General features: G+C 41.4%; 1 protein-coding gene across 4 annotated transcripts in view; it reads right to left on the bottom strand.

Annotated features, from left to right (window-relative positions):
• Positions 1-24,217, bottom strand: part of Gpatch2 (G-patch domain containing 2) — a 152,599-nt gene that overhangs the window by 4,986 nt on the left and 123,396 nt on the right. For all 4 annotated transcript variants that reach the window (XR_005972622.1, XM_041635349.1, XM_041635346.1 and 1 more), the window contains exon 9: positions 6,374-6,462. Coding sequence is in view for 3 of the 4 variants with exons in the window: in XM_041635349.1 (XP_041491283.1) it covers positions 6,374-6,462 (89 nt within the window). In the remaining variant the exon portion in view is untranslated. The remainder of the gene's footprint in view (positions 1-6,373; positions 6,463-24,217) is intronic.

Here is a 24,217-nt window from a genome sequence, read left to right as displayed (position 1 = left end):
TCAGGCCCCCATGCTTATCTTCTCCTAACTCTTCTTCTTTATTGTTCAGTCTACCACAGCCCTTAACTCTGCACCCAGCCTTCTCCTTACAGGTCCATGTTTCAATGGCTATAGAAGCAGCTAACATGGGAACGATCCAGAAAAAGAACAGTGATGATTTCTTCATGAAGGTTCTTCCTGAGACCAGACGGAAGCTCCCTCTCTTCATAGACCCACAGGATGCCAGTCCCTGAGTCTGGGGTGTCTCTGTTCTGAAATGTGGACAATGTTCTCCCAAACAGAGGCTGAAATGAACAGCTTGGCACTCTCAATGGCTCTCGAGGTGGTTGGTACATCTTACCTTCTACTCATACTCCATCCACTCTGTCATCACTGCTGATGTGTTTCCTGCCTGACTGGCAATGACGACAGCCAATTTCTCAGGCTTACACCCTCTGACCATGATAGAGAAAGCTAGGACCCTGTCCTCCAAGGAAAACATGGCCCAGAGGATCCCCAAGCACCAACACTGACAATAACCAATACCCAAGGCCTCCAGACTATAGCAACTCTACAGGCTCTGCTGTGGATGGGTTACATGGATGAGATTTGTTACTGCTCTTCAGACTCTACACACACATTTTCATGTGTCCTTTGCATTTCATAGTGGGCAAGATCAATCAGCATAGAGTCAATGATATCCCCTATATGGTATTCCGAGGAACCGAAGTGGGTTGATCTCCCTGCCTTGAAGAACCAGGCAAAGTGCTGCAGATACACTTAAAAATGGACCCTGTCTTATTTAATACAGAGCAACCATCAACTGAACATTAAGCTACCTATCCAAGATGCCTATATTCTTCATCTTCAGGGCTTTAGGACAGTAGTAACAGTTTTGCCACTTGAGAAGTTCATTGCATTCAATATGGCCTAGGCTACTGCAAAAATCAGTGATTATACGAATTATTAGCTAATTGAAACAGGCCAAAGGGCTGGAGACACCTCAGTGGTAGATGCCAAATGTGAGCAGGGTTCTAGGTTTGATGCCCATGACCTCAAGAAACACATACCTTAACATGTGGCAGGAAAGCCTGCCATGACCCGTGGCTTGACGACAACACTGGAGTCTACGCCAGTTCCTTGGCTAACCCCAGTACCAGCTTGAATCAATACACAGACTACGACTTAGAGATTGTGAAAAAGAAAGGATGGAGGACATGAAAAACGGACCATTGAGTTAAAAAAATTAAAGAAAAATATTTGGTTAATGTTTTGGTAAATATAGCAAAAAAAAAAAAACCCAACAACCTCAAAAACAAACAACCAAGTTTTTATTTCAGAACAGCAACTGGGGTGGCCACCTGGAGCCTGTGGAGCTGCAGAGCAGATGCTAGTGAACACCTTACTAGTAGGTGAACACCGTGCTAGTACACTCGCTCAGCTCCAGATTTTCAGTGAGAGTAACAGGCTAATTTAATTCTGTGAATAAGCTGAACTCAAGTCAAGGGTCTGATGCTGCCCTTGGCGACACATCTGGTTGCACAGATTTTAGGGACAAAGATTGCGGAAATTCAGCTTTAATTGAAAAAAGAAAAGGAAAAATGTATGAGGCCAACTTAAAGCATCTCTGGAAATTGCTACATGATGGCCAAACCGAGTCTTAATCAAACAGTGAAAACGATGTATCATTGATTTTAAAATGCTGGGACAGAAGCATGGGGGCCGGCAGCAACGGTTATTCTGTTTCTAAAATTATACATTTATAAAATGTCAAAGACCTTGTTCTTTCTCATTGTTTACAATGTTGTTTAATTTTTTTTAACTTCATGAAAATAGAATCAAATAAAGCAATATCTCGTATTTGAAACAAAAAAAAAAAAACAAAAGACAGTGATTTCTAAATTTGCTGTATTCCCATATAGATCAGTGGGAAATGACCAAAAGGAAGGGCCACTTCACTTCTCATGAACTGATTCTGAAAGGCAAGACCCTGCTGCTCTGTCTTGTTCTGTGAGAGGAAAACCCAGGAGTCGAACACTTGCATTAGCACAGTCCACCCCACAGTCATGTTCCCTTTTCTCTGGCTCCCAGCACTGATCCATCTTGTAGGTCCTTTTATACAATGCTCTCCTTGCATGGGGTTGTGGCAAATGTAGCCACATTCTTTTTCCTACACCAGGTCTCGCCTGTCTGCTGGGTCCCCTGAGTCTACTGAAGTAGAGCATGTCTTCCCCTTAGCCCTTTTGCAGAGCGGAGTGTGGTGGAGGGCAATTCACTTGCCTAATTGGCTCAAGAGATGAAAATCTTGCATCAGCCTCTCTTAGCCACTAATCTATCCAGCTGACTGCAAGCCTAATTGGCAGCTTGTTGAGTAATTTGGCTCCTAAAGCGTTGTATTGATGTTGGATCAACATCCAGTGGAAGAGGAGGTGACAGGCTGCTTCCCATGTAGCAGCAAGCATGTGCCTGTCCCATCCCTGCCCTGTATTCAGAAGAAGTTTATTAGTTCTCCCTCCTTCTTTCCAGTCTTTGCTAGCCAGCACAGGCTCGGAGATGTTATTAGCTATGTTATCCCAACTGTGAGCTCTATTATATTCTCAGTATCTACGTTAGGGACAAGAAGTAAGAATATGCTAGTGGTTACTACGGTTGGTCAAATGTTTCACTTATTTGCTTTTTATTTTATTTTATTCTGAGGTGCTGGGGATGGAACCCAGAACCTTGGTAATGTTTGCACACTATCACCCAGCGTGTGCTATCCAGCTTTGCATTTAGGTTTTAAACAATGAAAATCATTTAGATTTGAATGAAAATATAATGTAAAACCAGTTTCTTAAGTGATGAAACCCTAAATGAAAGACATGATAGGCTTTTATTGTGTTTGGAGGAGTGTTCTTTGCAATGGATATTTAGGTTATAGCAAACAAAACAGGCCAGGCAGCAGCCACTGCAAACAGCACTAAACTCAGTGTGGAGGACCGGAAAATACCCAGGAATAGTTGGCAACATATCTCAATAATGGTACTTAATAATTTTAACGACAAATCCTTAATAATCTAGGACTTCTACCAAAAACTAAGACCAAGCCACTGCCACTGACTGCCTGTAAGAAGTGTGACAATGATCTTCCTCTGTTGCTCACTGCTTTTCTGCACCTTTACAGATGACATTTCTCAGACTAAAGAATGCACTCTGCTGGCAAGCCTCTGGCTTCAGTACTCCTGAATTTCACAATAGTAAATCTACATCCTTGGCTGGAGATACACACTGGCTTTAGTGTGTGACTTTGAAGGAGGAAGAGAACAAGCCATACATTAAAAAAGTCAATATCTAACCATATCAATATTCATTTTCCATTGTCAATACGGAATACAAAGGTGAAAGAGCAGTAAATAAGCGAAAGCAGTGAAATAAATTTGGTGTTCCTGTCACAATTAATAAATGTGCAACCAATACCATGGCTGGCACAGCCTTCTAAAGAGACTAGATTCTGTTCAGCACAATTGCAAAGAGGACTGGGGGACTTTCTCCACTTTAGCCACATCACAATCAGATCTGGGGTTTAATTTCATAGGGATTCAGAGTGCCTTACAGATATTGCCATTTTCGTGAATGTATTATACAACTGTTCATGCTGACAGTCATCAACTTCTACGGATCCAATGTGGGATGGCAAATGAAAAGTTCCTAATTATACATTTCCAGCAAGCTTTCGCTAAGCTTTTTTTTTTTTAATATATCTGCTATTTGTTTTCACAATAAACTACAGAGAAATCAGAGAGAATTACAAGCAATATCTACCTGTCCATCTCTGACTCTTTCTATTTCACACGAGGAGTTTTCTTTTGGCTTTTTCTCATTTAGATTCATTGTTGACGAAAAGGAAGTAACGTGAGTGTACATCAGGGAAGTGTGTCCATGAGTGTACATGAGGGAAGTGTGTCATGAGTGTACATGAGGGAAGTGTGTCATGAGTGTACATGAGGGAAGTGTGTCCATGAGTGTACATCAGGGAAGTGTGTCCATGAGTGTACATGAGGGAAGTGTGTCCATGAGTGTACATGAGGGAAGTGTGTCATGAGTGTACATGAGGGAAGTGTGTCATGAGTGTACATCAGGGAAGTGTGTCCATGAGTGTACATGAGGGAAGTGTGTCCATGAGTGTACATGAGGGAAGTGTGTCTTTTGGAAGGTTTGCAATGACTTGTGAACACAGTCAGAACAAACATGGGTGTATGCATGTGTATATATACACTGAGGCCAGACGAGGCATTTGGTGTTCCACTGCCCCTCTCAACCTTATTCCCATGAGGCTCTATTCCATGAACCTGGAGAGAAGCTGGTCCTAAGCAAGCCCTAGTCACTGATGCCCTGGTCTCTGTCCTCTGCACCATTGGAGATACTGGCACTCGTGGATGGGTCTAGCTCTTTGGGTGGCTGCCGGGTACCTGAACTTAGGTACCAGTATCTGCACAGCATGTGCTCTTACCCAGAGAGCCATTTATTCAGCCTCAAAACTACTTTTTCAAGAGGAATTCTACAGGTCAATACAGTCTGGGAAATGTATTGATGCAATGGACACTGTTTTCTTTGACTAATTCTGCTGCAGAATTTGAAAACAGCAATTTTCATGGACAAAGTGATATCCAATATCTAACCTCACTATCCAACTGTATTTATGCAATGGCTTTTCTGACTGCATTTGGACAAGCACCTTCACTCAGGGCTGGGTCATTAGTGTTAGAAGGTATTCTCTTGAAACTAAGGACTTGCCCCAAATACCTGCATATCTTCCTGTCTGAAAGGAACTGCTGCACACAGATTTGAAAATACACTTAAAATAAGTGACATTTTTAGCAACTAACTAAACAAACACAAAACCAAAATAATAATGACAAACCCCACCATATTAAATGCCTACGAACTTTATTCCATAAGCTAAAATCTAGTAGTATAATGAAAGTCCCAAATCTTAAAAGGTCTCAACAGACTCAGGAGAAAAACAGTATCTGGAATATGCTGGCACATGCTCAGCACAGGCTTACGAACAAAGGACTGCTTTAGGCTGCAGTTAAAGTGTGGATCTAAGTTCTTCATGAATGGTTTCCTCTAATGCCTTGAGCTCTGAAGTCAAGATCTCTTGTACAAAGGACCATGTGACCCCTTCTGGTCCCCACTTCACATAGGTGCTACATCTCAGGGCCTGGTCCAGCTTCTGCTTTGTTACTGTGGCCACACGGGACCATTAGTAACATTCCTAGGACTTGTCCTGCTGTGGCTTCTGCCACTGAGGTCAAAGTTCACTGGGAATGGAAATGTCGAGGAATCCTGTTCCAGCCTTAGGGGAGGCTGGAAACTCTTATCACATCTATTTGACCTAAAATGTGGTTACATGGAGAGATAATACATATTACAAATATTTCATGAATATTGTACATTCCTTCCAGTAATAGCTGGGTGCATCTTCTATAAATTTCAGATACATAGTTGGGTTCAAGTCAGTACATCCAAGAGAGGTCTCTTTTGTCATTCATTTTATATTAGTGTACGTTAGTTGTACAAAATAATAGGTTTTGCTATGATATATTTTTTCTTGCACATGATGTGTTTTGATGGGACTACTCTCCTATCACCCCATCCTACCCCCGTGGTCCTTTCTTCTTCTGGGACATGACACTTTTGATAACTGGATGGCATTTGTGACATGTGACCTATCTAGCTTTGTCTCTGACCGTTGCTAGGGAGACCCCAGGCATCATCTCTTAATGTAAAAGGACAAACACTTCACAATATCCTGTAAGTTCATACACTGCACACAGCAGAGTTCTAATTAGAGCATGGCTGCAGAGCCCGCATGTCTACTACCCAATGCCATGCATCTTATTTAAGCCTAGGCTTCTGTTTGGAAGGGTAGGCTGGTTATTTCAGAAAGGAAAAGAAGGAAAAGGGAGGAACAAGAGCAAAAGGAGGTCTTCATATATGCTCAGAATATGTATAGTCATAAGACAGTGACTATCCTATACCAACCACTCAGGTCTAGTAATCACATGGTCTTAGGTAGTGAGCTATTCGTCAGTTCATCTGCCTACTTCATTTCCTCTGCAAGTCTGAAAATTTCCTCAAGCCAGCCAAAGACACAGTTTTGGAGGGTTTTGCAGCTTTGCTGCATCTCACTCATTTGGGTGTGTGCACAGCACGTGTCTCATTGATTAGCTACTTACAAGGTCCACACGGTGAAAGACTATACATCCTAATGTAAAGGCAAATGATCTGCGTTACAATTTCTTGCAACCATGCTTCTCTTGCAGGGCGAGTGATTATGGATCGCCTATGTTTTGTTTGTGGTGATTTATGCCCTCTGCATTTGTGCTCCTCCCCTCCCGCTTCATTTTACCTGCTGTAGTAGGTCCCGGCAAAGGGGCAGCTTTTCTTCTCCTTTTGATGTCTCCTGTACACAAGGATCCTAAATGCATGCTTGTTTGCCTACAAGTAATTATCAGAAGAAATAAAAATTATTAACAAAGGAGGGGGAAAATGACACATAAACACACAGCTTGTATAATCTGAACCTAAATCAAAACATTCTCACCAAAGATGGAGCTGCATAGTAAAACCACCAATCTTGTTTATATCGAAACATAATTACGTTTGTTGACAAGCGCTCAGCAGCTAAACGCACCATCATAAATTGTTACTGGGATGAATAATATAAAAGGAATGCTTTTTAATTTTCAAAACTGGCAATCTTTCTGGCTCAACATAAAATCAAGCACTGTTGCTTCTGACAGGAAAATAGCAAAGATTAATTATCTAAAGAGATCACAATATTGTTGCTAGGTTATCAATTGGTTGCTAATGCTTTACTGTCAGGACGACATTTATTACAGGAAAAGTATGATCAATTTCTTTTCGGATATTATGCAGCAGCGAATTCTTTTAAAACATTTTAAATAGATGGAAGGAAATGGTGATGTTGTCCTTATAATTCATACAATTAAAATCGTTTAATTATTTACTAGTCAGGAGAGAACAATTTGAATGCATGAATGCCTGTCTGCTGTTCCCAATAGTCGAAATGATCCTAGGCTACAAATGTATAAAGACATGAGATATAAGAACTCAGGGTGGGCCTTGTTATTTTTGGAACCAGTTGTAATTATCCAATTCTGCTTAACTTTAGTCTTCTAGATTAAAAAAGTTTTAGAAAAATAATGGCTCAATTAGAAACCAAAAGGGCTAATGCAAAGAAAGAAAGGATTTAAAAGTCTTCAGACTTTGCAAGCCACAGACAGTTTCTGCGCTCATTTCCAGGGCCATACTCCTTTATGTGAGGTTCGGATAGGGACCAAAGCCCACAGAGCAGAAATGAATGAAATATATTTACTAAAGTAATGCTGTTTACTTCTACATAGAGGAATCTGATAGTGGCATGTGATTTTAAACAATCCAAATTGAAAACAGCCAGGTATTTCAGAAATGAAAAGAGAAAAGAGATACAAGTAAAACAGTGGTACATATTTTTACTACGTGTACATATATTTAGGTTTAAATATAATGAAAAACCATTGCTGACCAAACTGTATGCATCTGAACAAATGGTTTGAAACACAGGTGCGGCTACAATGAGTGAGGTAATATGTGGGCAGAAGAGAAAAATAGCATCAAATCTACTTTGTAGTTTAGTAAGAAATAGGCATCTATTAGTTTTCCTTTACACTAAGCCCACAGTGTTTCCTTGTTACAGAATAAATCTCTATTTAAAAAAAAAAAATTAGTTCAGCCAGTTACTTTTGCTTTGCTCTCAAACGGTTATTGTCATACAAAATTATAACATATTTATTAGATTGAAGAGGGAAATCTTGTCTCATGATCTCAAGAAAAATAAATAGTTGTGTTCATATTTATTTTTTAAAATCGCATAAAAATTTTAAGGACTGTAAGGAAACAAGAGACCTATTCTGTTTGTGCAAAATTAACTCAGCAAGCATTTACTAGTATGCACTATACACTCAGCATTGGTGGAAAGGCGGAGGGCAGGGAAGAAGAAATGAAGACATGGGGAGAAAACGGGGCCTTCAGTTCTTACTGCAAAATAACTAGGAGTGGTGATGCCGGCGGCAGGGAAGCTCTACTAAACACCAGTGGAGATGACATCATTTAGTCCTGCTAAGCATTCTAAGCACTTGAATGAAGCACACACACATTCTTTGTAGGATTTTCTTTAATGGAAAAGCTATACTTTTGGAGTGTACTCTTTAAATTCCAATTCTATCGGGACAACGTTACAACTGTCAAGCATATGGAGTAGAAGTGAGAAGGTACAGTTCCCGTCCTCAGAAAGGTCAAGTAACGGTCTTGAAGGCCAAGTGGCCAAGATCACTCGCAAACTAGAGATCTCCCTTTATCCCATGTGTGATGTTTCTCTGGGTTTTCCTTTGAAATTGCAGTAACAGCTGCTTTCTCCCTGTTAATGAAGTCAATAAACTCCAATACTTTCATTTTATATTCCCACGATAGTCATGAGCTTACTTTTTATTGTAAAGAAAAAGTCCCTTGCTTTTCTGCTTGTGTGTTCATGTGTGCACATGCATGTATGTGAACATGTGTATTGGTCAGAAGTCTACCTCGGGTGAAGTTCCTCAGGAGAGTATCCATCTTTTCTCTAGTTGCTGTCCTGGAGCTCACTGACTGAGACTGGCTGTCCAGAGCCCCAGGGAGCCATCATTCTCAGCCTCTACAGCACTGGGACCTCAGGCACAAGCCGCTGTTATGTCTCACATATATAATCATTTTGCCAATGTAGCTCTTTCCTAGGCCCACTGTAGTCTGCTCGGTTCTCTTTCCCAAAGCCTTGAATCAGGTTTACTTTCTCTAGAGCCTACACAAGACAACTCAGTTATGGTACAGGAGTGCCTAAAAAAATAAGGAGACCATTCTGAAAACAAGAAAATGGTTTTCTATTCCTTTAGGGTGTTGGGCATGTGTGTGTGCGTCTGTGTGTGATGTATGAGGTTTGTATTTGCCTGTGCATGTGTGAGGAGACCAGAGTCAATGGGGTGTCACTATCGCTCTCCACTTTCTTCTTTGCGACAGGGCCTCTCAGTGAAGCTGGTGATTGCTATTTCAGGTATACCAGGGGCCAGGGAGTACTGGGAATCTGCCTTCCTCTCCAGCACAGGGGTTGCGGGCCTGAGACATCATGCCCAACTTCTTACATGTGTGTTTGGAATATTACTCAGTTCATCAGACATGCACAGCGAACACTTGCCCCATCTACCCTGACTTCCACCCAACACTCTTCTTGCAAAAGGTGTTTAAAACCCCAGCATTTAAAGATTTGGAATGCATTCCTAAGTGAATTCTGTCTTTAACAATTCACTTCTCACACTATTCAGAATTTATTAGCAAGGCCCACGTAGAAGATTGTGGAAGACAGACATAAAGAATACCACCATCTTCTGAAACCTTTGGGAATCTTTGCAAAGCCAACTCTCCTGCCCATCTAGTGCAGGCCCACGGCAGGGGAATAACCATGCACAACGACTACAGCCAGAGGTCATGGACTCAGCGACTTAGGATCTGGGCTGCCGATCAGCAAGAGCACAGGCTAGCCCCTCTCTCACCTCATTTCAGACATGGAGAGTGGGCAGCTACAAACAGCTAGGTCTGTTAACAGCAGCTATGATCTTAATTTAAAAATCAATGTCTGTCTCAAAGGCAGCCTTAAGTCTGTCTTTGCAAAGCCCTGTATTGAGAGCTTGACTGGGAGGAGGGGCCCCCAGGGCATCTTAAGAACAATACAACATCCCATGAACACATCAAAAGTTGAGATCCTTCTATTATTAGGCACTGTAGAAAAATTGCCCATGACTGGATTAGTGCATCTGTGTCAGCAACGAAGTTGCCTGTGAAGAAAAGAGAGGGAGACGGGGTGGTCTGAGGCTTCGCTCAGCACCCTGAGTCGGTACTTGGGGTCAAGGACTGAGTCCACGCTGCAGTCCAGACTCTCCTGTCATCTAGGTGCAAAGGACAAAGAAAGAACTCTGCTTGGATTGAGTTCCCTGCTGAGGACTACTGGAAATGAGGTTTCCATTATTAAACATAAGAAAGGCAGAACCCAGAAGCCTTTTAGTTTTGTTTTGTTGCTTAAATAGACTGTGCCTGACTTGTCCCTATTGTTTATGGCAAGAAAGCCTTTCAGTGGTGCGGCTGTGGGAAACAGAACATCTCATCATCTAGAGGAAAGAAAAAAGTAATCAAACAAAACGACCACAAAGCCTACGGAGAAGCACCTTGCCGGAGAGCAGTGGCTTTGACCGGCTGACAGCACGGAGGCAGGCCACGTCAAACACAATCACAGTAAAGGCAAGACAACGGGAGCTTGTCTCTTCACGGCACACGTTTAGAGTCTTTTCAAAGCATTAGGCCTTGTGAAAGCTGCCCCCTGGATACAATGTGTTCCCAAGCAGCCTGGGACACGCTGCAGAGAGAGACAAGCAGATGTGACCATGGCCCTGGCATTTGGCAAGAATGCTCACTGTCAGCTGGGACAATATCCGCCTGGACAGGGCATCAGCTGCACAGAAGTGAGGCGGGTTTGTGGTGTCAAGGAGGAGAGCCTGGGTGGCAGAGGGATGGACGGTGCTGGGAAATGCAGCCCTGTGTGATCCCCTCCTCCAGACTCACAAGGCCACCCCCACCCCTCCCCACTTACCCAGTGTCAGTATGTCTCCTCAAATTAAACTGAACAGACAGGGGGAGGCTCGAGCCCTGCTCCTCCTGAGCCCTAATGCATACCAAGTATGAGCAACTTTCAGGCAATCTGTTTAACAGAACAAGGGCTCAAATCCTTGCTTTTCAGTGTTTTCTTTCAAAGCCCCTTTGTCCTCCCCGACTCCTTGTGTGTGTGTGTGCACGTGTATGCATGTGTAGGCCAGATTTGTGTCTCCCTCAATTGATCTCCACTAAGTCAGGGTCTCTCAATGAATACTGAGCTGCCAATCAGGTCAGTCTAGCTAGGCAGCTTGCCTTAGGGAACTCCTGTCTCGACCTCCTGAGGACTAGGACTGTAGACCTGGTTTATATGTGGGCGCTGAGGACTCCAAATTCTGTCCTCATGATTGTGCACAAGCCCTCCATCCACTGGGCTCTCTCCAGTCCCTTCCTATGTCAAATCTCCTAGGACATTTGGAATTATTAGTCTACCACAAAGCAGCTCTTGGTGGTGTTGTCCCCTCCACCACTCTCTTACTTTGGTCACTTGACTTTACGTTCTCCCTCAATCCCAAGCCAAGTCTCCTGAAGTAGGGAACTGGCTGCAGTGATGGGGCTCATGCTGTCCTTGGCTTTATCATCTCACAGAATCTTCCCATATCGTAGTTCCTTCAGAACAAGCCACTTGGACCTCCCTGGTGTTCACATCTGGACTGACTTGTGATGGGGCTGCTTCTGGAATTCCTCAGCAACCTATGTTTATTAACCTTGCATTCTCTGTTCAAAGCTCTCTCCCTGACAGCCCACAGCCCCTTTCAGCTGCTACTGACAGATCTGTCCTATTAGAGGCTCTGCTGCTCTAGGAGCAGAGTTCTAATCCTGTCCCCCTTTCTTCCCAACCCACTTTCCTGGCTCTGTACCTGGTTGGTGGCTGCTGTGGAATATGCTGTGGGAGCTGGCTTACAGTGCTCACCATGGCCAGGTGAGCACCCCTGGGATCAAGGGTGAAATTCAATGCACGTGGCCTCTTAGGGCAGATCCTACATGGTTCTGATCCATGAGCAGTGTGGTGGGATGGGGTTCCCGATTAACAGGAGGAGCAGGAGGCTGAAACCAGCCATCTACAGCACACTTAGCTATGCATCGTGGCTTCCATGTGCAATTCAGCACTCAAAAGGCCGAGGCAGGAGCACTGTCATGAATCCCCGACCAGCTAAAGGATGAATTCCAGGTCAGCCTGGGCGACAGTGAGACTGTTTCAAAAAATAAGACAATTTCTATGCAATATTTAAAACAGCTATCTATTGTATAGAGAGAGATAGATAAGTTACCTTTAATAGTACAACATGATGAACAATAAAATTTAAAATATTAAGTTGGACCCACACATACCACAAGCCAACAGTGACTGCTTTGCCCTTGAGTGCCTCACTTGCTTTTCCTCTCTTCACCAGACCCCAAACTTCACTCACACAAATGAGGAAACCCACAAGTGCCCTAGGTGATAGGTTCTGAGAACTGTAGAGGGTCACACTAGTGACTGCTTGTGTATGCTGGCAATTCACAGGGATTTTTCTGTTATTATTACTGGATGTCTTGGCAATGAGCCTATAAGAATGTATGTAACATAGATACATGAGAGAACAATGGTACTGACAAATGCAGGTTGCTGGGCAGAGAGGGTAAATCTGTGCCGTAGGCTGTCAAGCTTACAGCTGGGGAGACCGGGAGTCATTCAGTCAGCACGGGCTGACTAGTGGGGACTTCAAAGGCTTGGGGGATATATTAGATATTCCTATGGAAAGTGTGTGACACAGCTGGTACACACAGTGACAGCTATCGCTCCTACTACACCACCTTGCCAGCTTTACAGGTAAGCAGCCCAGGGCACAGGAAAGGTAAAAACAATTTATCTAGGTTCAAACAGTTAACGGAAGAAAAGGCATGCCACCATAGTCCACCTGGAGGTCCCCTCGGTGAGTCGTCCCTCAACACACCACACAAGCGTGTGATGCGACAAACCACTGCAGATGCATACAGCTGTATCAATATGCTGTAATAAGAAACCATCGCAGATGCACACACCTGTATAAATACGCTGTAACAACAAACCATCGCAGATGCACACACCTGTATAAATACACTGTAACAACAAACCATCGCAGATGCACACACCTGTATAAATACACTGTAACAACAAACCATCGCAGATGCACACACCTGTATCAATATGCTGTAACAACAAACCATCGCAGATGCACACACCTGTATCAATATGCTGTAATAACAAACCATCGCAGATGCACACACCTGTATAAATACACTGTAACAACAAACCATCGCAGATGCACACACCTGTATCAATATGCTGTAATAACAAACCATCGCAGATGCACACACCTGTATAAATACACTGTAACAACAAACCATCGCAGATGCACACACCTGTATCAATATGCTGTAATAACAAACCATCGCAGATGCACACACCTGTATAAATACACTGTAACAACAAACCATCGCAGATGCACACACCTGTATCAATATGCTGTAATAACAAACCATCGCAGATGCACACACCTGTATCAATACGCTGTAACAACAAATCATCGCAGATGCACACACCTGTATCAATATGCTGTAACAACAAACCATCGCAGATGCACACACCTGTATAAATACACTGTAACAACAAATCATCGCAGATGCACACACCTGTATCAATATGCTGTAACAACAAACCATCGCAGATGCACACACCTGTATAAATACACTGTAACAACAAATCATCGCAGATGCACACACCTGTATCAATATGCTGTAACAACAAACCATCGCAGATGCACACACCTGTATCAATATGCTGTAACAACAAACCATCGCAGATGCACACACCTGTATAAATACACTGTAACAACAAATCATCGCAGATGCACACACCTGTATCAATATGCTGTAATAACAAACCATTGCAGATGCACACACCTGTATAAATACACTGTAACAACAAACCATTGCAGATGCACACACCTGTATCAATATGCTGCAATAAGGAAACAATAAAGGTCATTTAAAATAACAGTTAAGCTTTTTCTTGATTAACAGGCTTTTTCTTCTTTAGTATTTGGTTCTGTTTGCTTCATCTAGATTGTAGCACATTAGAACTAGGCACCCATTGTTATCTTGGACTTAAAGGCTCACAAGTCCTTGGGTCTGAAGTCCACTGATATTCTCAGGTGAGTCGCTTGCCATGAGCTTTTTCTTGGTCATAGCTTAGTACCACAGACATGTCTTGTATTCTGTCTATGGTGTATTCTGTGCTTTATGGAAAGCCTGGCTTGGTGTTGGACACCTCTTGACCGTTAGAGGGACAGGTCTTAGCATGTCATGTCACGCGTGTGCCAGCCACAATCCTTCATCACATCATTATCCCACACAACACACTGAAAGTGGGAATGAGCAATCACTGAAACTTCTGGGCGTTTGCCAGGGAAGAGAGGAGCTGCTGGAGCCTAGAGGGGCCACCATGGAAGTCTGTGCTTCACACTTGCCTAATTCCTACAGATGCTTTGCTAGTTAGTCACCAAGGCTACAAGTTAGTGCTAACATTAGAACAGGCTCTTTCTCCCTCATGGGTCACTCGGGGTATGATGGCAGAAGATACAAAATAATCCCACACTAGTTCAGAATTATGTATAATAAAGGGTTATTTATTTAAGGGAGACTTACAGATCACTGTCATAGAACCCAATCCTTTGCAGGAACAGGAAACGGGAATAGAATCTAGCAGTAGAAAGCGAGATCTGAATCAAAGAGAGCAGAGCGAGCACAGGCTTTAGAGCTACATTTATAGTATAAGAGACCATGCCCAAGTGGGCTGGTATCTTAAAGGCTATTGGCTAAAGAAGTGGAAGGAGCTCCCACAGCACCTTCCCATTTGTTTAAATAAAAAAGTTCAAACCCAATACAAAACTATATACACTAGGAACAGATATCAAGTATAAGATTAGAATTACAACCAGCATAAACAATATTAAGCAAGGAACGTATGCTAAATGTTTTAATAAACATTCTATCCTAAGGAGTCTAAGTCTTGTATTGGAAATGGCTTGGCTAGATCATAAGAGGACAGTAACAATGACTATCTAATCTTCAACCTCAGCAAAGGCCTGAGAAGGGAGATAATATTACTTGAGTAGGCAGGAAGTGCAATCAAACAGCTTCCAAAATGTACAGTAGATGACAGAGACAACTGGCTGCCTGAACAGTCACCCAAAGTCTCATTTGCAATGTTGAAGCAACCAACTTTGGCTAAGGCCTAGAGTAACTGACAGACCATTTTCAGAGGCAGGAATTTTTTCCATCTTACCCTGTCTTGGCAAGATTTGACAGTCTTTTTTTCTTGTATCCTGCTTGTCCAGGCCAGACATAGTGTACTTTGTCAGTGGTCAAGGCAAGGATAGTTTCTTGCCCAATGGCCAGTTGTGCCAAGAAGAAGACAAACTTCCAAGTGAAGTGTCTTTGGTGCTCAACACTCTCTTGGGAATAGATGGGTGCTGCCAGGAGCAATCATATCTCATGTCAACAGAATCCTAAATTATTTAAATGTCATATTCTACATATATCAGAAGTCAGTTCTGTATCATCTGGTATAAGCTCAGTAGTTTCCATATGCAAGACAACTCTTTCTGCATATTGCAAATTAGTAACTATACTGAGAGGTTCTTTAAAACCCCTTAGCACCACGAGAATAGCACCTAATTTTGCCTTTTAGACAGAATTATAATGGCTTTGTTCTACCTTATTTAAATCTCCTGGTTTGTAACCTGCCTTTTCTGATTTATTTGCATCTATATAAAATGCACGGGCTCCAGTTATTGATACATCACATACAATTCAGGGAAGAATCCAAGTAGGTCTTTTTATAAGGTTAATCCTATCACTTTTGAGATAATTGCTATTAATTTCTTCCAAAAAATATTAGCACAAGCTCTTTGCCAAAGGTCATTGCCTTCCCATAATTTTTTTTAATTTCATCAGTAGTAAAAGGAACTATCAGCTCTGCTGGGTCTATCCTGGTAGTTGACAAAGTCTCAATTTTCCTTTTGTAATTAATTCAGAAACTTTTTCCACATAAGTTTTTAATTTTTTTACTTGGTTTATGTGGTAAAAAGATTTATTTTGAGATACTATCTTCCCTCTGCATTAAAATTCCTATAGGGGAAATTCTGGATGGCAATATGACTAGAATACAATTAAGATTTGGATTCACTCTATCTACATGTGCCTCCTGTAATTTCTCTTCAATGACCATCAATTCTTTATCCGTTTCAGCTATTAATTCTCTGGGACTATTTAAGTCTTTATCATCATCTAAGATTTTGTTTAAATGAACTATTAGGTCAGGTGTTATCCCAACAGACAGTCATAGACTGGAAATATCTCCTTACAATCTTTGAAAGTCATTAAGAGTCTGCAATTGGTCTCTCCTAATTTGCACTTTTTGTGTCCTAATTTTCTGCAAACCTATTTTGTAACCCAGGTAATTGACAAAATATTCTATTTGTATTTTTTCTGGAGCAATATGTAATCCCCATTTAGCCAAACTTTTATTTACTTCTTCAAACATTCTTTCTAAAGTATCTGCATTTGAATCAGATAACAAAATGTTGTCCATGTAATGGTAAATTATAGATTTAGGAAATTGCATAGTATTTCCAATGGCTGATGTACGAAGTACTGGAACAGGGTGAGGCTACTGAGCATTCCCTGTGGGAGGATGGTCCACTAATATCTCCTGGTAGGCTGAGAATTATTATAAGTAGGCACTGTGAAAGCAAATTTTTCTTGATCCTTTTCTTGTAAAAGTATAGTGAAGAAACAATGCTTTAAGTTAATAACTATAAGAGGCCATCCTTTTAGTAATAGAGAAGTCAGAGAAATAACAGACTATAGAGGGCCCATAGGTTGGATAACCTTTTTGACAGCTCTTGTATCTGTCACAATTCTCCATTTTCCAGATTTATTTTTTAACAAAAAATACAGGAGAATTTGAAGGGCTGGTTGATTCTTCAATGTGGTGAGCATCTACTTGCTCCTGTATCAGCTGTTCTGAAGCCTGTAGTTTGTCTTCTGTTGAAGGTCATTGTTTAACCCATATGGGTTTCTCAGTTCACCATTTTAAAAGTAAGGCTGTTAGTACCTCTGAAGGTTGCCAGTTGCTTTTTTGTTCTTATACAGCCTGAATGGCTGGTGACCTTTGTTTATACTATCCTTTCCAGAAACATGAGTTTTGGGGACTGCAGAAATGTTAACCTGGGTATTCCATTACTACAATAGGTCACAGCCCCATAAATTCAAAGCAATATTAACTACATTTCACCTTTTGAAGAGGCCAATCTGGATGCCAAGATTCCGGAGTAATGACAGCCACACCTGTGTCTAGTAATCCCTCAATTACAATGCCATTTATACACACTCTTAGCTTTGGTCTTTGATCATTTATAGAAGTCTGCCAAAATATACATTTCCTATTACCTACTAGAGTTTTTGAATCATCATCCAGGTCTATTCCATCATCCAAAACAGTATGTTTTTTTTTTTAATAGTAGGCACTGGACTGTTTAATTTTCCTGGTGAAACATGTTCTCCACAGTGACTGGGAATGACTGGGTCTTGTTTGACATCGGGGCCTGAGAGAGGTCCCCAAGGAGTTTCCCAGTGGTATCGGGTTGCCTTGTCTGTCTCGTTGACCTACATTCATTAGTTCAATGTTGGCCTTTGCCACACATACATATATCAGAAGGCTGAATCCTCCTTCCTATTTTTGCCATTCCTAGAGGAGACATCTTTCCTAGGAATTCCTTGTCTACAATCCCTTCTTAGATGTCCTATTCTTCCACAATTAAAATATTTGGCATTTTGGTGTCTCCTCACACCATTGGAAATTGTACTTCAGTACTATAGTCAAATGTTTCAACATTCATTATATGCAATATCCATTTATCTATGGGTACTGATCCAACCTTTGAAGGCCCAAGGATCTTCTTACATTCTAAGTTGGCATTTTCAAAAGCCAAGGATTCAATTAGTACACTTCTAGCTCATTCAGGGCCTGTAACTCCTAATTTTACAACCCTAGTTAATCTTTGTAAGAAGTCAATAAAGGGTTTTCTTTCTGGCCCTGTTTAACCCTAATATATGACTCAGTCCTCTTTCATAGTTCTTGACTCCTGTCCCAAGCATTTAAAGCTGCTGTACTACATAGGGACAAGGTGCATTCGTAGTGAGCCTGTTTATGAAGATCAGAGTAATGACCCTCGCCAAGAATTTGATCTTGGGAAATGTCAACTCCTTTTGCTTTCCCCTGTTGCTCTAAAATTTTTTGCTTCTTCTCTCCAATAACACTTCCAAAGCAGCTGAGGTCCATTTTCTAGGACCACTGAGATTAACTGAAGCCAATTGTGTAGGGCAGCCTTAGTGCTGTAAGCCCACATTTCACCATTTCCCTGACAAAAGGTGAATGTAGCCCATGAGAAACTATTGCTTGTTTTATTTCTGTTAGTTGCTCATATGTATTGGTTCCCATGCATGTTCTTTCTGAGAAAATTACTGGATATGTAGATGAAACTCTGTGTAAGTCATCAAGGGGTCTGGCATGTACCGATGAGGCTAAATTCTGTCCTTGTACCTTCTGTCCCTGCTCATCAATTTCATGAAATGCTTCAGATTTATTGAAAATTTCAAAGAATTTTCAAATCATTTTACTACTGCCTTTTATAAAGTTTGAATTTCCTGTCCAGTGTTCGGTTCTAATGTCCTCACTGAGGATTCCAACTTTTTCAGTAAAGATAATAGCTCATCCTTGGACATATCTTAAGTTTTCAACAGATTCTGACAGATTCAACAGCACAAATTATTTCAGATAATTTTGTCCAATTGGATGCTATCTGTCTCTGTAGTATTGAACCATTTTTTAAAATATTTTTTTTAATATTGAAAACAAAGTTAATTCCTAGAATCAAATAATAGGAAGGAAAAGAGCATAAGTCCTGCACAATATCTTCTACTATATAAGCAAAATAATTATTGAACTCCTGGATGTTATCAGTCATATTTTTGTAGTTTTTCAGATCTTATCTGTCGTAAAGTAATTACAACTAATTGGAGTAGGTGTAATAATCGTTACTGGCCAGCAGGTGTTGCAGTTGCTAGAAGCAGCGAACAGCACGTGTTATTTACTTAGGTACTAAAAAATATGCTTTGTTTAAGAAGTATATTTATTAAGGTGATCAAATGATTCAGAGAATTGGGGCCCAGGATAAAGAGAAAACCCAAAGTTTTCCATCAGTATGAGTTGTAGACTGTGTGCACCATGGGAATTGTAGGCAGCAGTGTGTGGACTAGCGAGTGGGTCATGAGCTAGGGGGCGTTGAGCAGTCTGAGGGCCGGCTAAAGCCATGGGTGGGAGAGTCAGTGCCCAAAGTGTCACGTGGCTGGCAGACTGATCCCAAAAAATGTGGACTGGTCCTCATGTTTGGGCGCCAGATGATGGCGGAAGATACAAAATAATCCCACACCAGTTCAGAATTACGTATAATAAAGGGTTATTTATTTAGGGGACACTTACAGAGCACTGTCCTAGATCATAATCCTCTGCACGAATGGGGAAGAGGAACTGAGTTTAGCAGCCGGAAGTGAGAGAAGTTAGAGCACAAGCTCAGGCTTTACAGCTGCATTTATAGTAGAAGAGATCATGCCCAAGTGGGCTGGTGTCCTAAAGGCTTTTGGTTGAAGGAACTCCCACAGCACTAGCACAGTGGTAATTTCCCTCTCCTGAAAGTGTTCCAAGCCTTGCTTCCAGACACCTTTCCTCTACAGCCACACCAGTGTGGCATATCTGTTACTACCCTTACCATATACTATGGTCTCCAGTTGTTTTCAGATCACAGGGATCTGTCAGTTAATTATGTAGAAAATAACTCTAGGCCAACGGGCATGTCTAATTCTCTGAGCCTAAGAAGCTACTGTCGTGTGTTAGAAACACAAGGAATCAAACTGCTGGAATCAACATGCACTCGGTGATGAAACAGGCATTTAAAAATGTATTTCTCTATTATTTAAATTCCTTCAAATGCATTCAATGATAACACATCTTCAACATTTATAAATTATTAGATACTAACCAAAATACACAAAGTCTCCTCTGTCATTTCCTTGCATGACTGGGCTGGGACACTGTGGCTTCAGACTGAGTGCAGTTTTGGTTTCATGCCCCATGCAGGGACTGTACCTGCTCAGAAGAGCCATGTCATTGTCTACAGTTTACTTGCTGAGTAAGTTGACAAAAAAGCAAGGAGAGCATGGCAGCCACTTTTATCTTCATACTGAGAGACTATCTGAGTAAGAGGATGGAATGTCTGAAATGTGACACATGTAAATAGATATTTATTTTGGAGTACGTTAGTGCTACCATGTGAAAACAAACTTATCTGAATTTTGTTTAAGATCTTGCTTACTACTGAAAGTCTATCAGAATCAATGGACTTACCACCTCTCTACACAGCCTTCCCAGTTCCCATTGCAGAAATAACTGCTCATCTCTTGGAAACAAATTAAAACAAAAAAAAAATGTCTTCTACCTTCAGCTACATTTATCACAGCATGGACAGGCACTCTGCACAGACTACATGCAAGAAGGCAAGAGGGCCCACATCTGATTTATTGAAGAATATTTCTGTCAGCAAGTTCATCCTTGCTAATATCATATGCTTATAAAATTGAATGAAATTTAAGCAGGCATGCCCAGAGCTTATAAGAATTATGTCTTTTAAACAATTTATACTTTTATTGGTTCCAATTTCACTAATATGAATGTGCTTACTTATGGAAACAGAAAACACTAAGTTTCTTTGGTCAGTGTCTTAGGTTATGGGGTATAATACCCATGTGTTCACTTATTCTACAGTATCGTCATTTCTATAGAATCTTGCATCTCAGTGTAGGTTTTATAGAAGAAATCCTTCCAGTCCTTCCTTTTCTACAAAGCCTGCTCCAGTTGGCTCTGAGCAAGCAATAAGACCAGGAGGCAGAGTGACAGCATTCCTCTAATTCAACACAACACAAGACATGGAGAGCTTCGGTATGCCAGTCTGTACTCGGGATGGGTTCTAACACTGAAATATTTCAACCAAATTTCCTTTAGAACTTTTTCCACTTCAGGTCCATTATTCACTGTGTTAAAAAATTTATTTTTGCTGGGCGGTGGTGGCGCATGCTTAGCACTCAAGAGGCAGAGGCAGCCAGATCTCTGTGAGTTCGAGGCCAGCCAGGTCTACAAAGTGAGTTTCAGGGCAGCCAGGGCTGCACAGAGAAACCCTGTCTCAAAAAACCAAAAAATTATTTTCAATGCTCATGAAGAAAAACACCATGCTACATGAAACCATTTCAAATATAAATTATTATTTCTTTTCTCCTTATACTTCTGGCAGACATATATGCTAGATAATCAGCTATCCAGTGAGCACTGTTTTTGGACACAAATAAGGCAATTTTAATGTTTAAGATGTCAGGGTAGAAGGCTATGAGGCAGGTCACTTATCATTACCCGCCACGCCCCACCATCATGGTAGGGACTGAACTCAGGGCCTCATACATTGTAAGCACATTCTACTACAGATATACCCCCAGCTCAAGGTAACTTCACAAGGATTAGAAATAAGACATGGGAAACAACATTGATACTTTATCTACCACTGAGTTAATTATGAAAATTATTTAACCCCTTTTTCTATTTCTTCATATCTAAGGAGGATAATCAGATCTGTTACACAGGAAAAATTTTACACTCAATCTTTCAGCTACTATGAGAAGCTGGGTGTGGTAGCATATGTTTAAACACCCAGCATTCAGAAGGCTGAGGACACAGGGACTGAAGTCTGGGTTATACCAGAAGAATCTGACTCAGGAGAAAAAGGGGAGAAGATTGCTTTCTCAGCTGAGGGAACTTCTGTCAGTTCCCTGTTCCCTCCTCCATCCCTCCCCATCCACCCACCCTGCACAGTGGTTAGGAAGGCAAGCCCAAGGAGATAAGACCCTTACTTCTTTGTCAGTTTGAACAATACTCAACATGCTTTGTCGGGCTTTCCTTCTCAGGGAAATAGAGGAGAAAACAAAGCAAGATCCAAAATGCTCATGTGAGGGTTAAGCCAGTGTGTCTCTAGGTATGCACTTGGTAAGTTCCTGTGATGGGACCTTTAAGTGATAAATAGAATGTTACATGCTTTGGCATATTCTGCATATTTTACCTAAAAATGCAAAGTACTTAAGAATACATAGAAAAGCCAGGACAGAGTTGCTTAGTGGCTTTATGTATGAACAAAGTAAAGATATATTAAAATTAAGTGTTTGCAAGGCTGGGAGATGGCTCAGTGGTTAGAGTGGTTAGGAGCATGTGCTGCTCTTGTAGAAGACCTAAGTTTGGTTTCCAGTACTCACACAGGGCAGCTCACAATCACTTGTACCTCCAGCTCCAGTGAATGCAGCATTGCTGGCCTCCACAGGCCCTGCACTCATACGTGCAGCTCCCCCCAGCGCCCCAACCATGCATTTAAAACACACACAGAATTAAAAACTAAAATGAAGTGTTTGGGAGAGGCCCAGGAAAGGCTGAGGAGGTTATGAGCATAGTGGAGAGTTGGCAGCATGAAGCAGAACTGGACAAGGATCTGAGGTGAGTGCAGACACAGTGAGAGAACAAGCTGACTTCAGATTTCCAAAGACATCCCAGACAGACTGAGAGTAAGAGTACTGGAAGTTTTGGAGATGGAGGAAGGGCACCAGTCCCTTTGTCTGAACAAGAGATGGAGGACAAGGCCAAGAGAAGATTACATATGAAACAAACCGAATCTAAATGGTGTGTGTGTGTTTGTTTGAGAGAGAGAGAGAGAGAGAGAGAGAGAGAGAGAGAGAGAGAGAGAGAGAATTCAAGAAGAAATGGAAGCTGGATTTTGAAAAATACTTCTTGTTAATATTTAATTGTGAAACCTTAAAAAATTTATGCCATTATAAGACAAAATAGCAATTAAATAATGATATCACAAAATTGAACTAATGGAATTACAGAATAAAATCTTGATGTGGAAGTCTTCTGTTTTGTGTTGATTTCATTGGTTAAATAAAGAAACTGCCTTGGCCCTTTAATAGGACAGAAAATTAAGTAGGCGGAGTAGACAGAACAGAATGCTGGGAGAAAGAAGCTGAGTCAAGCAGTCGCCATGATTTTCCCACTCCAGACAGATGCAGGTTAAGATCTTTCCTGGTAAGCCAGCTCGTGGTGCTACACAGAATATTAGAAATGGGTTAGATAAATATGTAAGAGTTAGCCAATAAGAGGTTAAAACTAATGGGACAAGCAGTGTTTAAAAGAATACTGTTTCCGTGTAATTATTTCGGGTAAAGCTAGCCGGGTGGCAGGAAGCAGCCCCGCCGCTCCTCTTCACAGCAAAATCTTTACAGGTGGAAAATAGTTTTACTTACTTTCAGCATAGAGAAATGGTATTTTCAGTGAAATATTTTCTATGTGCAAAAGGAAAAGGGAGAATAACTATTTTACTGTCTAGTTTTTACCCACAGTCACAAGGGTATTGGGATTTTGAGGCAGTTCTTGGTATTGTCATGTAAATATAAATTCCCATGCCCTTGAGATGGAACACCTTTAATTTTGTTCAAAAACAGATGAAGGGAAGTCCACAGAATGATGTTCTGAATTTAAGTTAGAATTATCATTATGATCCACACGTTCTGCCAGGAAAACACAGAGAAGGAAAGAGAAATCCTAATTGTTTTCCTCGAAAAGACCCAGAAACAAAATGGTGTCCTGACAATCTAAACGGTTTCCACATGGAAAGAACAAAACTAGTAGTAAATAAACACTTTGGAGTCAATGGAAACATTTGCTCCAAGTGCAGCAACTGTAGCAAGACCTAATTAGGATAACACCTGAAGGACAGAACACACCAGCTGTGTCTAACTAACAGGCTCAGCCCTGCAAACTGAGGCTAAAGGCCAGACAGGCATTCATCAGGCTTTCTCTTTGTTATCTACACCATACAGTGTTCAAGTGGTGGGAGAAGAGAAACTGTTAACAGAAGTAATCCTACATGGAAAAACAAAACAAGAGAAGTATCACCACTTTGCCATCCTTCATCCACCATGTGGCAGGGATCACCATGGCCAATGCAGCACACAAAGAGCTGAAAGCATGGCAGCATAGACATGTACCCCTTTGTTACACAGAATAAGACAGCAGAGAAACCGAGGGAAATGAGCCCCCAAATCTAAATGCCAGTTACAAGAACACAGGGGACAAAGGAGGACACAGAATGACACATAAAGCATTCCTCAGCGCTGGGCCTGCTTAGGACAGCTGATTTGCCTTCCCTTTCATCTTGGGCACTTAGATTTTATTTACCAAGTTCATGCCAAAAGGCAAGAAACAGAAATCATTGAGCTCTTTCCAAAACCT

The sequence above is a fragment of the Microtus oregoni genome, unplaced genomic scaffold (assembly GCF_018167655.1).
Source record: "Microtus oregoni isolate MIOR12 unplaced genomic scaffold, Mior012 000047F_ref0000412, whole genome shotgun sequence".
Classification (NCBI taxonomy): Eukaryota; Metazoa; Chordata; class Mammalia; order Rodentia; family Cricetidae; genus Microtus; species Microtus oregoni.
The sequence above is the reverse complement of the archived record's forward strand: the minus strand, read 5'-3'. Positions and strand labels throughout refer to the sequence as shown.